At 43.7% G+C, this 16858-nt stretch overlaps 1 protein-coding gene across 1 annotated transcript in view; it reads left to right on the forward strand.

The window, feature by feature from the left end:
• syt7a (synaptotagmin VIIa) overlaps positions 1 to 16858 on the forward strand; it is a gene marked incomplete at its 5' end in the record, with an annotated part of 63994 nt that overhangs the window by 17696 nt on the left and 29440 nt on the right. Inside the window, one exon of the mRNA XM_079278733.1 lies at positions 9208 to 9311. Within this exon, the coding sequence (XP_079134859.1) occupies positions 9208 to 9311 (104 nt within the window). The remainder of the gene's footprint in view (positions 1 to 9207; positions 9312 to 16858) is intronic.

Raw genomic sequence — 16858 nt, forward strand, 5'->3', positions numbered from 1 at the left:
GAGGGCTTAGCGAATGATCCGGCAGAGCAGGGGTCACTAGGCAGACCAGAACCAGACACCATTATATCTGGACCCTGGAACTACAACCGATAGATAATTGAGAATCATTACATTTTGACGGAGCGCTTCTATTTTAACCGGTGCAGCTTTTCTAGCATATACGGCACTCGTTCAGCAGTCCAGGAAACACACCGACCAATTACATGCGTTGTATGTAAATCATCTCACGTGATGCTACTCAGTCAATCACATATGTGTATTATGATAAACTTCCCGACTCCAGTAAGATTTACACACACAGTAGAGACGGCGACAGACCGAGTAGTCGGAGAATGGAACGTGAGTCAGAGAAGTTATTTCACATGGCGTTCTCCAAAAAGAGAAACGTGGTCAGTGAGACCAGAGACTTTAAACAAGAATGGACAGACTCTTATGTTAATTCTTCCCACGGGCATTTTAAAACCAGAATGTCTCATATGTTCAGAGACCGTGACGATTATTGAAAGCGGCAATGTGAAGCACCACTACGAGACAAAGCACACAACCTTTGAGCAAACGTACCCACCCAAATCCGAAATTAAGTCACTGAAAATAAACAGTTTAAGGCAAGGCAAGTTTATTTGTATCGCACATTTCAACAACAAGGTAATTCAAAGTGCTTCACATAAAACCATTAAAAGCATCAAAACATAAGGCAAAAGAAAAGGAGATTTAAAAACAATTAAGAACATTCATTCAAACATTAAAAAACAGTGCAAGAAATAAAATGCAGAAATGCAGGAAATTGATGAATATATTAATTGAATGTGGTTCAATTAAAGGCAGCAGCAAACAGAAAAGTCTTCAATCTTGATTTAAATGAGCTGAGGGTCTCAGCAGACCTGCAGCTTTCTGGGACTTTGTTCCAGATATGTGGACCAGAAAAACTGAACGCTGCTTCTCCATGTTTAGTTCTGACTCTGGGAACAGAAAGTAGACCGGTCCCAGACGACCTGAGGGGTCGGGATGGTTCATAAGGTAGCAGCAGATCAGAGATGTATTTTGGCCCTAAACCATTCAGTGCTTTGTAAACCAACAGCTGGATTTTAAAGTCAATTCTTTGTTGGACAGGAAGCCAGTGCAAAGACATTAGAACTGGAGTGATGTGATCCACCCTCCTGGTCTTAGTGAGGACTCGAGCTGCAGCGTTCTGAATCAGCTGCAGCTTTCTGACGGACTTTTTACAGAGACCTGTAAACACACCGTTACAGTAGTCCAGTCTGCTGACGATAAATGCGTGGACAAGTTTTTCCAAATCCTGTTGAGACATAAATCCTCTAATCCTTGATATATTCTTCAGGTGATAGTAGGCTGATTTTGTAATTGTCTTGATATGGCTGTTCAGGTTGAGGTCTGAATCCATAACTACACCTGGATTTCTGGCTTGGTTTGTGGGTTTTAACATCAGTGATTGAAGCTGAGCGGTGATTTTCAATTGTTTGTCCTTGGTACCAAAAACAATTACTTCTGTTTTATCTTTGTTTAATTGAAGAAAATTCTGGCACATCCAGTTGTTGATTTGTTCAATGCAGTTACCCAGCCCTTGTATGGGATTATAGTCCCCTGGTGACATAGTTATGTAGATTTGTGTGTCATCTGCATAATTATGATAACACACTTTGTTGTTTTCCATAATCTGAGCTAGTGGAAGCATGTAGATGTTGAACAGAAGGGGCCCCAGTATTGAACCTTGGGGAACACCACATGTCATTTTAGTCAGCTCTGATGTGTAATCAGCTACAGACACAAAGTACCGGTATTCTCGGTCCTTCAAGTAGGATTCAAACCAGTTAAGTGCTGTGAGAGAGAGTCCTACCCAGATTTTTTGTCTTTCTAGGAGTATGGCATGGTCGACCGTGTCGAATGCAGCACTGAGATCCAGTAACACTAAGACTGAACTTCTGCCATTGTCTATGTTTAAGTGGATGTCGTTGAAAACCTTAACAAGAGCAGTTTCAGTACTGTGGTGCTGTCGAAAGCCTGACTGGAAAACATCAAAGCAGTTATTTATGGCCAAGAAGTTGGTCAGCTGTTGGAAAACCGCTTTTTCAATTATTTTACTTAAAAATGGGAGGTTTGATATTGGCCTATAATTTTTCATTGTTGCGGAGTCTAAACTAGCCTTCTTTAGGAGTGGTTTAATGACTGCAGTTTTTAGGGCTTGTGGGAAGACACCTGAGAGAAGGGATGTGTTTACAATTTGTAAGAGATCAGTGGTCACGCAGTTTGAAATATTTTTGAGAGAGGCAAGAGAGGGCTGGTGTAGAGGAGAACTTCTGAATAAATAGTTCACTGGTGTTTTCAGAGATGTAACGCTTTGTCACAACCTTGGTTTGGACATTTGTGTGCAAGGAGATTGCACTCTCAAAGAAAACACAGAAATGATCAGAGAGTGCAACATCAGTCACAGCAACCTTGGAAATGTTTACACCTTTGGTGATGATTAGGTCCAGAGTGTACCCCCTGTTGTGGGTGGGTCCTGTCACATGCTGAGTCAGATCATAGTTATCAAGGACACCACATAGTTCTATAGACTCTCTGTCCTGGGGATTATCAACATGGATATTAAAATCACCAACAATAACAACACAGTCAAAATCAATACAGATTACAGACAACAGTTCAGTAAACTCATCAAAGAAGGTTGCACAGTATTTAGGCGGTCTGTAAATGTTTAGGAATAAAGCTTGAGTGGAATTCAGAGCCACATATTCAAAATATTTTTTCCCAAGCTCATTACTGAGATGGACACTACTCTAACTCCAGAGTATCAACAGCCACCATGGGCTCAAGTCAATAAAGGCAAGGGCATCAGTGGGACTGGTGAGTGATAGGCTGTTTTTAACTGAGGTAAGCCATAACCCCAAGAAGCTCTGGGGCCACTAAACGGGAGAAGCTCGATCAGGTTTCTAGAATATATACCAGTCATTTGTTCCAGTGCACTGGCGACAGGAGGTGAAAGTGGGAAGAGTACTTAAAAAAGGGGTAAAAGGTGAAATGTATGTGAAGTCAAGAGGTACTTCTTCGTAGGATTTTCTTCAATCCCAGCAGATCTGGCATGATCAAAGTCACTTAAATGTGCAATTAGCTGGTAAACTGCACTGACAGATGTGCACTGCTAAAATGTAATCCAGGCAGGCAGATGAGTTAGCCTCTTTGAAAGTCGTGTTTTAGAATCATCTGGTGATATATGACGCTAATGCATTTTTAATGTGTGTTTGATGCGAGGTAGGAGGGTCACTTATTTGGAAAACAAATGGGCCTGTGTGGAAGCATGAGGAGAGTGTCCAGGGTAAATGTGTTGAGTCCTTCTTGTGGATATAACGTATGAAAGTCATCAATTTCAATATGAGCAGTTAATTCAGTCTTTCTGAGGCAGAGCTGTAGGGAGACAATTATGGCAGAGACACTGATAGATTATGTGATAGATCAAGACCATGCTTCGTGCATACATATCCAGACAAAGGACATAAGACAATTGAATGTAACCAAAATGTTATCTTTATCACTCATTTAATGATTTAATTAGATACTATTCATTCATCAGCCCACTAAGATCACAGCAGTGAAATTAGCTCAATATGAATGTGTTGATTTCAGTTTCTGGAAACTGTGCTTTTACAATTGATACAGAAACATACAACATACCAATATTATACAATTTTCACCTGTCTGCATTTTGTTTTTATGAAGGGGCGATGCTCTAAGAAAAGGATAATCTGTAGAAAAAGAGGTTGCCAAAAAAGGTGTTGGAAAATAGTTCAGAAGGGATCAAACAGAGCTGATTCTGTATGTGCCTCTTTAAATATGCAGAAAAGAAACGTATTCGGTAATCAGACATTATTTTCATGTCATTTTGACAGTATTATGCAGCCCGACTTACTAAGATATTCAGTCTATTCATTGAGCATCATATTGTGAGCTAGAAACGGTTGTTTTTCACAGACACTCCTGAGTATTTACCATTAGAATACAGTTGATAAGAAAACAGAGTATTTCAAAAATGTTTTATTCATGTGGGTATTATATTTGTTGACGCTTAAATAATTAGATAAAATGGTCTACGCCAAAGGATATTGTAGCCGTATTACAGACTCATAAATATACATTATGAGTTGTAGTATTTACATAAGAACGTGGATATGCATCTGTTGTATTTAAGTTACTTTTCATATAGTTTATCTGCTGTTTGGCAGAGTCAGACAAATACTGCTCTTGATTTTGTTCCCTTGTAACCATCGTAAAACATTATCACAGCTACTTTTGACTTACATCCCAAGTGTCCAGATCTTGTTGGCTTTCGTGGGTGATTCACCCCTTCAGTGTTAGAGGTGCTAATAAGATGATGGTGACACCAGGCATGTGTCACATGACGTCTTGCTGGTCCGACTCGTCACCGGGCTGAGATGGATCTTATCCCTCATCTGAGAGCAGACAGAACGTGGGTGGCAGTCCTCTTACCCTCGCTGTGAAACAGGCTCTGTGACAGCGCAGCAGTGCTGCAGCTGAGCCACATGGTGCGTATAGGGACAGAGGACAGGCAAAGCTCCCTGTAGCCTACAGGGGATGCAAGAGACACTCACTCAGACCACAGGTGCTCTCCACCTGTCACCATTTCACTGGTTGCTCCACACATCCCTGTGCTTTGCAGCACATGGGGCTCTGGTGTGCCTTGTGGACTGGGATTTGTAAGTGGTTAAAAAGGACCATGCCAGAATTGTCCCCCCATGTAGTTCAAATTGCTGCAAAGTGCATAAACTCAACATTACCATCAATTTCCCAAAGGTAAATGGATGTTCCCAAAACTCTGCTAAACTGTTTCAGGTCTTCCATTAACATACAGTAAGTTTTGTAAGAATTAGAGGTGACTGAATCGCTCCCAAAGTATTCATAAGTAAATAAAGAGTAAATAAAACTAGAATAAATAAAAATTTGTATACGTATGTGAAGCTGAACCGTCCACTGGGAATCTACTGAGCTCAACAAAATGCTAACAAACTTTACAAAAGGTTTAGAAAACATTCCTGACCTGCTCAGCAGTTCCCAGACCTTGAGAACAACCATCGATTAAAATCAAGCATGATTCTGCAACTGTAGATCAGTTTCGATCAAACAGCTGTGGGACGGTTTCACAATGATGTCTGCATGGAGGAGAGACCTGCAAATGCCTTTGGAGCCTTGCCAGACTGTCTGGCTTTGCAACACAAGTAAAAGGGCTAAAACATGCCAAAACAACAGCAATGGCCACAACTCTGTAGCAACCACAAAGGCTCACTGTGGGAAATGGCACCTCGTCAGTTTATTCGACAATGACATTTACCTAAAACCATCGTACTTCGTAATTTGATCCACATCTCCCCTCCTGAGTCAATGTTACGCTCTCCCTCCACAAATTATTTTGTACAACTAAGCAATGGAGAAATATTTAGATTGAACATCTTGAAAGTGATGTGCTGTTTGCCACCATTCAATCTTTTTCCCAGAGAAATAACTGCAAATCAAAAGCAACAAGCTGCAGCGTGTAGAACTGAGCCAGAAGGTACATGGAAGCAATTGGAAACACTCAGTTTCACAATATAACTGGATGGATGTAACATTTTGCCGTTGCACACAGATTGCTCATCAGAGGGGATGGACCGTAAAGACATCTGAGTGACATCGGAGGGTTACCCCAGCAGCAGCTCAGTTATAAAGAGGGCAGAACCCAGACTCCAGTACGAGGAGGGGGGCACTTTGAAGTGGCGATTAGGCTGCAAGCTTTGCACCCAGAGCTTCCAAGGCATTGCCCTCTACACCTCAGACAGAGCATAAAGATGCAGCTTTGCTGACTGGACACTGCTCCAGTTCCGCCTGTCCAATTAGCAATCTCTTCTACCCCTGAGGACTGGTCCCTTTCTGCTTGGCTTAGCTCACTGCATGTGGGCCGGATCACCTACATGCACAATCCCACTCTGTGCAGCCACAGTAATGCTTGTCGTACTTAATGCCGCTATGCACGAAGAGCACTCCATGATAAAGTCTGTGTGCTTTTCCTGCTAGCTCTAGCCTCTGCGTTACCCATAAATGTCCACGTTTAACCTCAGCACGACTTGGTCTCTGTTGTCCTCTTCAGTGAGCTCATTTACGCCAGCGTTGCCACCACTCACCCCAGTGCATTTCCTCTTTTATGTGCATATAAAAGAGATAGCCACTGCAATCTGAAACAAATAAGCGACTTTCAAGTTCAAGAGTGCTCCGACTTCTAAAGGCTTCTGATCAAAGGGTGCAATGGCTTGTTCAGCTCGCTTGTCAGTTTTAGCGAGTCGTGCTGTTTTAGGTGGAAGTATTTTTGAGTCCTTTCCTCGTTAAATATAGTGAAGATCACTATATGTTACATTAGCACCAGTGAAATTGTCTTTTTTTTACCAGTTTCAGCATCCAAACAAGGTTTCATCTTTCACTTTGCTAATGCGTCACCTGTTTGAGTATTTCAAGCTGAAAGTTGTTTCGTTCAAGGGGGAAGATGAATTGAATTTGCCGAGTGCTGTGTAATAGCTGTGTGTAGTGCAGCCTTCTCTTTCTCTAATGATGCCTCTCTTTCTCCGCTGCCATAGTGCGGAAGATTTGCATATCTCCCTAATACCTCAACGCAGTGTATTTCCTGCCTTTTTATTCCTCCGCACTGCTTCTCTGTCGCTTCTTAAAAAAAAAAGGAAGTTGTATTCCATGAAGCGGGAATCCAGCTCTCTATTTACTGAGCGCAGTATACGTGGCCTCTGTGGATGCTGCATTATATTTAGAGGCTTTTTACTCCCTCAGCTATCATGACTGACACAGATCATAAAGCATGCCACCGTTCACCTCACCCCCGACCTTCAGAAAGCGCACAGGATGTGGGGCCTTGCATCAGCTGCTGGCTTTCACAGATCCACCTGACTCTCTAAGCCCTTCAGGAATATAAACATCCATCACTGAGTCACTTAGCACTGGATAAGCACTTACCATAGATGCCCTTAGCTGGAGACCATGTTTCTTATTCAAGATCTATCGCTACACTTGCTGATGTCACAGTAGCTAATGGACTCAACTTTATTGGCCTCTCTATGATTCCACAGTAACGGAGTATATAGCCTGCGTCTATTTCTGAACATCTATGAATAGTGATATTCATCAGTCAGGAGCTGGCTGTGTTTCACTGACCCTCTCACGCTCCGGAGGGCATGGACGTGCCTTTTTACCATAAGCAGTCTCTTTGACTGTAGATAAATAATGGTCAGGGTCACTTGTAACAACTACTACTGCGCTGATTATACGTCAAGATCAGATCAGTGAAGTCGGATCGAGTGTTTTCCAGTCTGGAGCGGTTGCTGTTGTCGGGAGATGGTGTTTGAGATGTTTAGAATGTTTGTTTTATTAATCGGGGAAGCACCTATCACAAGGGACTTCTACTGAGCACCTGCCTGAGAGGAGATGGTCAATACATGAAAGCATAAAAGGGTTTCTTGATACATTGTAGCTTGATTAAAACAGAAGATTATTAGAATGATTACAGAAAACGCCATCCTTTATCTTTGTATACCAAAAATCCACTATGATGTATGAGGCAGTAAGACATTGAATTATGAATTGTGACCACCTTAAGAGGCAGGAAACGGTCATTGGCAGCTGAATTGACAGCCCATTCCAGATTCCCATGGTGATTATAAATATGATTCTTTCTTTCATTGTTATGACTGAAAGCAGGACAATCAACAAAGGAACAGTGGAGTGGATTAACAAGACAATCTTTCTTGGTTTTACTGAAGACCGCTTAAGTTCACTCACCTCCATCTCTCCCTGCAAAGTCTGCAGTCTCCAGCCACAACCATTGTGCCATTCCTATACACGTTTTCCGTGCAAATGCACAAAGTAAATGGTTCATTTGTTACAGTCACACTCTAGGATTTGCGTTATAATGGGATTTTAAAGGACTGTCTAACAGTAGAAGTCGAATCATCATCTACCTGTCATTAAATTTGCTGTGGCTATTTTGTACGAACTCTCTTTTCTCACTGCAAGTGGCCTCAGGTGTCACATCGACTTCAAATCAGTAGTCGAGGCCGAGGGAAGACAGTGGAATACAGTGCTGATCCCGTTCTTATTTTCCACATGAAACAAGTTTACTCCCCACTGTTCCTGCTTTTGGAGCTAGTCAGTTCCCAGAGGACATGGCGGGGTGGAGAATAAAGCAGAGATCCAATGGAGGAGTGAGATGAAAAGGCCAGTTGTGACAAGCAAAGGAAGGGAAGGAGAAAGCAATTGGGGAGAAGCATAGAAGACAAACCCAGTTATTGAAAGGAAAGCATGTGTGATTCTCCGTGTTTGTCACTCAGCGGTGTGAAAATGCATCCTGACACCAGTTTATCACTGTATATTTAGGAATCAAAAACTGTTCGAAGGAAATCATGAATTTTAATACATTAGCATCCTCCCCGCTGTGCAAATATCAATGCCCAATGAAGCTTTATATCCTTGTCTTCTAGAGTGGCCATTGAATTGTTTAAACGTGTGCAACTTGAAGCTCAAAGTGCTCACGAGTTTAGATCCACTTATTGTAATAGTATCGTGTAAACAGACACAGGCGCACAGATGCAGCTGTGAATTGTCTCTCTCACACGCACGCACACACACACGCACACACACACACACTCAGCAAAAGATGATGTTTTTTTTATAACTCTTCCAGAGCCACCTCTCTCACTGGGCATCTACTGATACCCATTAATCACGAGCTCTCTTGTATTGTCAGCCTCCTCTCTTCTCTCCTCTCCCCCTCCCTCCCTTCTCTTTCAGCCTGTCAGTTACGGTAACAAGCTGTGACACCATGACAGTGATGTGTGTGCAACTGAGTGATGCCTGGCTGCAGCCCTTATTGGAAAGATATTGAAATGCTCCAGCATGAAGGGGGTAGTGATGAAATTGTATTTCTCAGCTCCTTACGACAGAATGTAAAAATGGCAGCTTTGCAGGCTTTTCAATTAGGCTGGGAGGGAGGGCTTTATTTTGGGTCGACAACATGATTCACTTTGACGTACAATCGGCTCCGTAGCAGAAAATATCATCTTTCTATTTCACACACAGCGAAGAAAATGTAACTATGTATGTAAATGACAGCATTCACTCATTTTTCATTGTACTTTGTGTGTGCAGGCTCCGTGTCCCTCAGTGTGTTCCTGGTCTCCCTCGCAGCGACAGTGTGTGCTGTTTGGCTGGTGGCTCTTTGTGGCATCTGTGGTTGGTGTCAACGCAAGCTGGTGAGTGTGAACACGCACACAAACACGAGCTTCATGAACAGATACTGTACGTGTACTGGAGTCACGTTTGTTAATACTAACATGCGTTGTCTGCTGTGATTGTACTTGAAAAAGACACTTTGGTGCATTGGAGAAACAACAATGTGTGCAAATATTATGAAAAGCTGTGCAAATATTATGCGCGTTCTTGTTGAACCGAGAATTTCCTGTTGAAAGGTCTTTTACTCGTGTAAAAATGTTAATATAGTGTGAAAATACGAGTAAAAGTCCTATATTCAAAAGTAAAAGTAGGCTATATAAGTATAAGCAGCAGAATGAACTTAAAGTATTATAAATAAAAGTACTTGACAGAAAAGTTACCTCTATGTAGCGCCACCTGCTGGAGTGGTATTGAGTAACTAATGAATATAGTACTGGATTGATGCATGATTCATTTCTGATTTATTTATCATTGTTATAGAATTTAAGGTAGTTGGCTGGTTATAATTATTTCTAAATAGTATTTTAATTGTGCATGTCTTGAGGGCTTGAGGAGCCACAGGTGCAATGTCAAGTTGTCCCGAGTGTGGGAAAACAACACTGCCAATGCCCAAAACAATTGGTAATGAAAGTGGATGGCAAAAATGTAATGCCATGTGGGGCTGATTGTCTGCTGCAATTTGATTGTTTGCCGTCTACTGTCGCCATTGTCAGACGAAGGTATTTATTGTATCGAGATGGTTACAACAGTTACCCACAGGTCACGAAAAAATGCGAAAACTCTTGAGAGACTCGCTGCCCGATGACTTAACATGACCTCAACCAAAGATACTTTATCACAGAGATGACTCATTATAAGCTCCGCCAATGTTTTCAAATGGTCTACACTTCCTGTCTCCTAAGTGGACGTAGTCATGGCGTGTTCGCTTATCCTCCCCATCCCCCCCCCCACCTTGTTTGGAAGTGTTGTGAATGTGCATGGATAAAAGCACAATGGGTGATAGTTGCATCAAGTCATTATATTGTTGTTTGCTGACATAAGGTATTTACACAGCTAATGGCCATATTTAGCATTATGAAAATGTATTGGTCGCCATGTTACTCCAGTAGCCCAGAATGACCAAACCAAACACCATCCTATCGCTTTTCACCTGAAGGCCACCGTAGTTCTCCAACAAGCTTGTGAAACTGCATGCGTTAGCGTGAGCCGCAGAGTGCACGCCAGCTGCTGTCAAAATATAAATCAACAAATACCATGTGATGTATACAAGCTACTCTGCAGCATTACATATTTGATACTAGGCCCACCATTACAAGTTGCAACATCAATGATGCTTCCACATTAATTCATCACTAAATATAATTCAATGTAATAATATACCGGTACATCATTCTGAAATGCATATTTTCACACTGTGGTGATGTGCTTCAAAATTGTACATAACAGCAGTATCTAGTTACTGTCCATGGCTGCATGTTGCTGTAAACACTGGCCACGGTTGCATCAGTGTCCACACAACTACAACTAGTGCAGACACCAACTGCTTAATCTCTCAGACAGACGCAGCGCCAACATCAGTACACTGTGCTGATACAGCATCAGGACCAGTCCACTCATTGATGAGAAGCAGAACACAGATTCAGCATACTAACCTCTACTAGAGGGCATGTCATTGTGATTACATGCTATAAAAGGTGATTGATTAAAGAGAGGCAACCACTCATTACGCAGACAGTGCTGTACGGCTAAGTGCCACTTCACTTGACTAATTTCTTTTCGATTTGCCATGCCTTTAAAGTGAATTGATTTCTGATTCCTCTTGTGCTTGTACAACCCAGGAACACAGGTGACCTGCTTAGAGTTTAATGCCGGCTCGAACTTGTTTCAGCTCACCGTTGCACTGCTGCGAAACGTATTGGTCCACAGATGGCAGGATTTGGCATTGCAGTAGGCTCTGCGCACCACATGCCTCTCTACATTATGACATTTGCATTGCTTGAATCCCTAGAAGGTGACTGTAACTCGATTACTTGTGTATGAACCAGGGAGGAGATGGTCCTTTGGTCCTCTCCGGAGCACTGCTCTAAGTGTAAATGGAACTCATTTCCATCCTGTGACTGAGTCGTGCAGCAGCTACAGAGCAGGGGTGGACTGGTATAGGGTGACGATCTGTTGGTCATATGACCCTATGACGGCCACTATCAACCACGTCCTCACACACAAGAGGATCTGCTTCTGTCTCAGTGGAGATGTTTGGTGGTGGTGGGTAAAACAGAGTGGCATTAAGATGTTAATTAAACCCTTTGAAGTCTTTAGACCACTTCATTTGGGGAAAAATGTCAGCCGCCCACTGGTGTGCGAAACCACATTGAACGCAGCTGCTTAATGTACAAAATAATTAAGTGTGACTGAGATAAACTGCAGTCCTTTCTATGGGGATGAATGTGTTATTGATGGTCGTGTTGATCATTGTCTCACATTAATATCCTCATCCGTAAGGTGTGATGCAAGGTGTGAAGGTTGTGACGAACAACCACGAAGGCGCAGCAGCTATACAATCTGTTTGCGCTACAGAAACTGTCTCTGCTCCCTCACTTCCCTTGATCTCTTCATCGGTTGTTTTCCATGGTAGCACTATATTCCCTGTACGCATGATTAGAATGTGTATAGACAGTATGATTTGCATAAACACGGCTACTTTCAACTGACACACCTTATTATGGATGCGTATCTAGTACGCTTTGAATTCACGCAGGCGGAGTTTCTATGCATAATGTTTTCATTGGGTAGAAAGTGCTCAGTGGTTAATGCTCAGTTTACATAAAGCTATACCACAAGCCAGGCCACGTCCAAAACTTCCGTTTATGATGTTTGCGAGTGTACTCTTTGACAGTGTCAGCTTTCATAAGAACAAATGTTTGCCTCAAGCTTCACGTGTCAGTTGCGAGTGGGCCCGTGCCAGTTTTGGTTATGATTCATAGGTTAATAGACAAGACATTTTGGGTGAGTGTTGCTTTTTGGCAACCAGTGTGATGGGTTTTATTTTAAAAGTCCTCATGTGCGGTCATCCTTACGCCTCCCTCCTGCTTGACTTTCTGTTATCTAAGCCCTCTGGAAAAACTGCGCAGTGAATGCTGTCATCCCCTTCTGCTGCCTGCTAAGTCTGCTTGCTTGTTGCTGTTCATAGATGCACCAGCGAGACATTTTTAGAATATGTGCTCCGCCAATAATATTTTTATATTGTCATTGTTTACTCCGGTTTCACAGAAAATATTCTTCTGTATCGATTGAGTTATCATTATTTTTTTACGTTTTCATGTCTGGTATTGTTATTGTTTTTGTAATTAGAGACACAGTTGGTGACAACAACAACGAAACAAAGAAAATGATCGCTGGTTGGTAAGCCGCTGCGTTGTGGGGCTGCTGATTGTCAGCAGGGGCTCGTGTTGTAGGTGTTGGGTGGGATTTTCGGATATCAGAGGTGGTGCAGCTAACATCTGTTTGAGCAGCAGTGGCTGTTTGGCATTCATGAACCCTCTGCTTGCTCCTGTGAGCCCAGTGCCGTTTGTTCCGTGACATACTTGTGAGTTGAGTTGCGATTGGACCTGACCAGATTCCCAGCATGAGTCAACGAGCCCCAACCCCCTGCTGGGGTGGCATGTTGGGTTCACAGTTGTTAGGAGGATCATAGTAATTATACCAATCAGAGGAGAGAGAAGATGTGAAAATCATTAATTATAGAATTTCAAAACCATTGGGAATACTATAATAAGAGCACATTATGTGGATCTAAAGCCTTGACCTGTCACATTTACCGGACATAGTGTTGGTGGTGATATGTCAATGTTATGTCGCTGTGATTACACACAGTAATCGATGTCAGCACAAAACTACACAAGATCACAAGTATTTTTAAAGAGATTGTTTTGACAGATGCTGAAAACGAAATGATCGACTGATGATTTAGCAGCGGACGACCATTTTAATAGTGTACTCCTCTCTAATTATGGTGTGATGTGGGTAATATTGAGCGAGCATGTAGACTCTTGCTGCCTGCTAATTCACAGCAAACAAACACAGCTGGGTGTTGGAAGGCAGTGCACTGCCAAGTGAGACAGAGAGAGGGGTGGTTTCACTCTGTCTTCTCCCATGTCTGGATTCTTCCCTCAGCATCCCCCTGGGCAGCCCAATGCCGAGTCTTTTCTCACTCATCTGCTGTCACAGAGCAAAAAGAAATCTGTGCCGCGTACATATGGAGCCTCAGTGGGTCCGCGTCCTCTTTTTTTTAATACAGTGCATCCATTGGGACGCCAATCAGTAAAGACACAAATCAGTAGTGTTTGTTGGGGTAATCTGTAATTACTAAGTGTTTAAAACTCATTAAAGACAGTCTGCACGATCTCAAAGCTCAGCATATTTTGTCCACTTTGGACATCATACTGTATTTATTGTTTGACGCTTCACTAGTTCCATTTTATTTCACCTTACTTCCTGCTGGTTTTTCATCAAAACTTGGACACAGAGGCATTTTCTGATCTGACGACATCACTTGTCTGCACCAAAACCGTTGCTGTTGAAAAGTAAACCGGCTGATGCTGATGCAGCATCGAAGTAGAATAATAGAACTTCACATCCATATACATTGGCTTCAGAAATTATTCAGACCCCTTCACTTTTTTGCACTCTTTATTGTGTTGTCTCTCCACAGATGGTCTATAGGTTAAAGTCTGGGCTTTGTCCAGGCCGCTCAGGGACAGTCGGAGAATTATCCCAGTCACTCCAGCATTGTCTTGACTCTATGCTTCGTGTCATTGTAGCGCTGAAAAGTGAATTGTGGCCCCAGCCTGAAGTTGTGTGCGCTACGGAGCAGGTTTCCTTCAAGGACCTCTCTGTATATCCGCTGCATTCATCCTTCCCTCAAGTCTTTCTGACCAGTCTCCATGTCTCTGACGCTAAGAAGCACCACCGCCACCACCGTGCTTCACCGTAGATGGTAATCACAGTACCTGGTGTCCGCCAGATATAATTCTTGAGTTCAAAACTTGAACACTAAAGTCCGGCTCAGACCGAAGGATGAAGTTACACTTTTAAATGTTTTCGTTGCCCCCCCCCCCAAGTTCTTGAGATTTGTCTCATAATTGGTTATTCATATCAGTTGGAGGTATTTTGAACTCATGGCTCGACGGCACTGAATGCTGTAATCGTGTGAAACCATTTGTCGCTGAACAAAAGGACGGCTGGTTTAAATTAGACTGAAGTATTTTCAAGGGTGTTTGAGTAGAGGATGCTGAGGGGGAATTGCTCACTCTTCCATTGGTATGCTTTAACCCTCATTTGGGGGTATTGAGCTGATTTTCTTTGTTGTACCTTGTCTTTAGAGCTGGTGAGCTTTGTTATGTTCATCGCTATGGATCCCTGCAGCCTCCACAACTCTCCTGAAGATAGAAGAAGGGTGTTTGTTATCCACTCTTGTGAATAAGATGAAGGGAAAGGTGTGGGAGATGGTTTTGAAGCTGTGTAATTCTTTGTGTGTGTGTGTGTGTGTGTGTGTATATGGAAATGAGGATCGTCTGACTCAATGCCCATCCATTTCTTGTTTTCACATCCAATCCACTCGGGACTTCCTGTCACTCATTGTTTCTCTCAGTTCATTTTTCGCACCTGTCTCTCCCTCCAATCTCATTGTCTCACATACCGTCCTGCACTTGTTTTTCTCTCCATCTGACTGCCTGTTTTTATTTTTTTGATTTAGTTTCTATTTTCAGCTCTCACCCCTCTTTCTGTACTGGACTCTTGTTCATTCTCAGTGTCTTCCCACCTTCTTGAAATTTTTACGACAGCATTGAATGATACATGAGCTTCCTTTGATAGCTTGTCCTCGCCTGACAGAGATTCAGAGAGATTTTTCCTCCCTGGAAGTTGCCGTACAAGAATACAGTATTTATTGTGATGTGCTTATGTAAAAATGATTTTTCTTTTTTGTACGGGGAAGAGTTTCACTTCTGGGCATGCAGATGTTTTGAAGCTTTAATCGTTGGCTGTATGCATCTTTGTGTTCCCAAAATGCTGTACAAAAATACGAGGTCATGTATTTAGCCAGCATGTCAAGCGAATGATAACAGCTATTTAATGTGAGGATTTGTGTCTAACTCTGCTGTATTTCCCTCAGTAGTGTCCTCCTAGGAGTCCCGCCCACTGCCGCGCCTCTCTCTGTAGGCACAGCTGTGCCTCATCTCCGGTGATCGCTTCCAGCTGACATAAATACTCCTGTCACTTTCATCCCTTCAGAACTCTCAGGTCCTTCAACGCTGACTGGAGAACCAGCGCTTCATCAAGGCCGAGAAGTGTGAATTCCATGTCACCTCCGTACAGTTTCTGGGTTTCATCATTGAGGAGGGTCAGATTCGCAAGGACCCGGAGAAGGTGAGGGCGGTCACCGAGTGGCCGGTCCCCTCTAACCGGAAGAAGCTCCAACAGTTCCTTGGGTTTGCAAACTTCTACCGCCGGTTCATTCGGAACTACAGTCAGACGGCGGCACCCCTAACCAGACTCACCTCCTCTAAGGTGGATTTTTCCTGGTCCCCCGAGGCCAACCGAGCATTTAACATCCTCAAGGAACGATTCACCTCAGCCCCCATCCTAGTGCAGCCAGATGAGAGCCGCCAGTTCGTGGTCAAGGTGGACGCCTCCGACACCGGAGTAGGAGCGGTATTGTCTCAGCGCTCAACCACTGACTCTAAGCTCCGCCCGTGTGCTTTTTTCTCTCGCCGCCTGTCCCCGGCCGAGCGGAACTATGATGTGGGCAACCGGGAGTTACTGGCCGTCAAGCTGGCTCTGGAGGAATGGAGACATTGGTTGGAGGGGTCAGTCCACCCGTTCATTGTATGGACCGACCACCGAAATCTGGAATACATCCATTCTGCCCGGCGACTGAACTCCCGCCAAGCCCGCTGGGCTCTGTTCTTTGCCCGTTTCCACCGTCACCATCATCTACCGCCCAGGGAGTAAGAACATCAAGCCCGACGCCCTCTCTCGTCAGTTTTCCCCAGACGAGGCTAACCCAGCGCTAGACACGATTGTTCCACCCGCCTGTGTCCTAGGGGTCCTCACCTGGGCGATAGAGTCTGCAGTGCGGGAGGCTCAGGAGACCCAGCCAGACCCAGGAGGTGGTCCTCCAGGGCGTCTGTTCGTTCCCCTTTCCGTCCGTTCCCGGGTCCTACAATGGGCTCATGACTCCCGTCTCTCCGGCCACCCTGGGATAAGACGTACGATCAACTCCACGGCATCCCTATGGATATTGTTTCTGATCGGGGTCCTCAGTTCTCCTCCCAAGTTTGGAAGGTGTTCTGCCGCAGCCTCGGTGCCACTGCTAGCCTCTCCTCCGGCTTTCACCCCCAGACCAATGGGCAGACCGAGAGGCTTAACCAGGAGCTAGAAGCCATGCTCCGATGTGTAGCGGCGGCAAATCCGTCGTCACTTGGCCTGGATAGAGTACGCACACAACAGCCATACCTCCACGGCAACAGGTCTCTCCCCCTTCGAGGCCTCCATTGGCTACCAACCTCCC

This window comes from Melanostigma gelatinosum (assembly GCF_949748355.1).
Source record: "Melanostigma gelatinosum genome assembly, chromosome: 1".
In the NCBI taxonomy this organism is placed as follows: Eukaryota; Metazoa; Chordata; class Actinopteri; order Perciformes; family Zoarcidae; genus Melanostigma; species Melanostigma gelatinosum.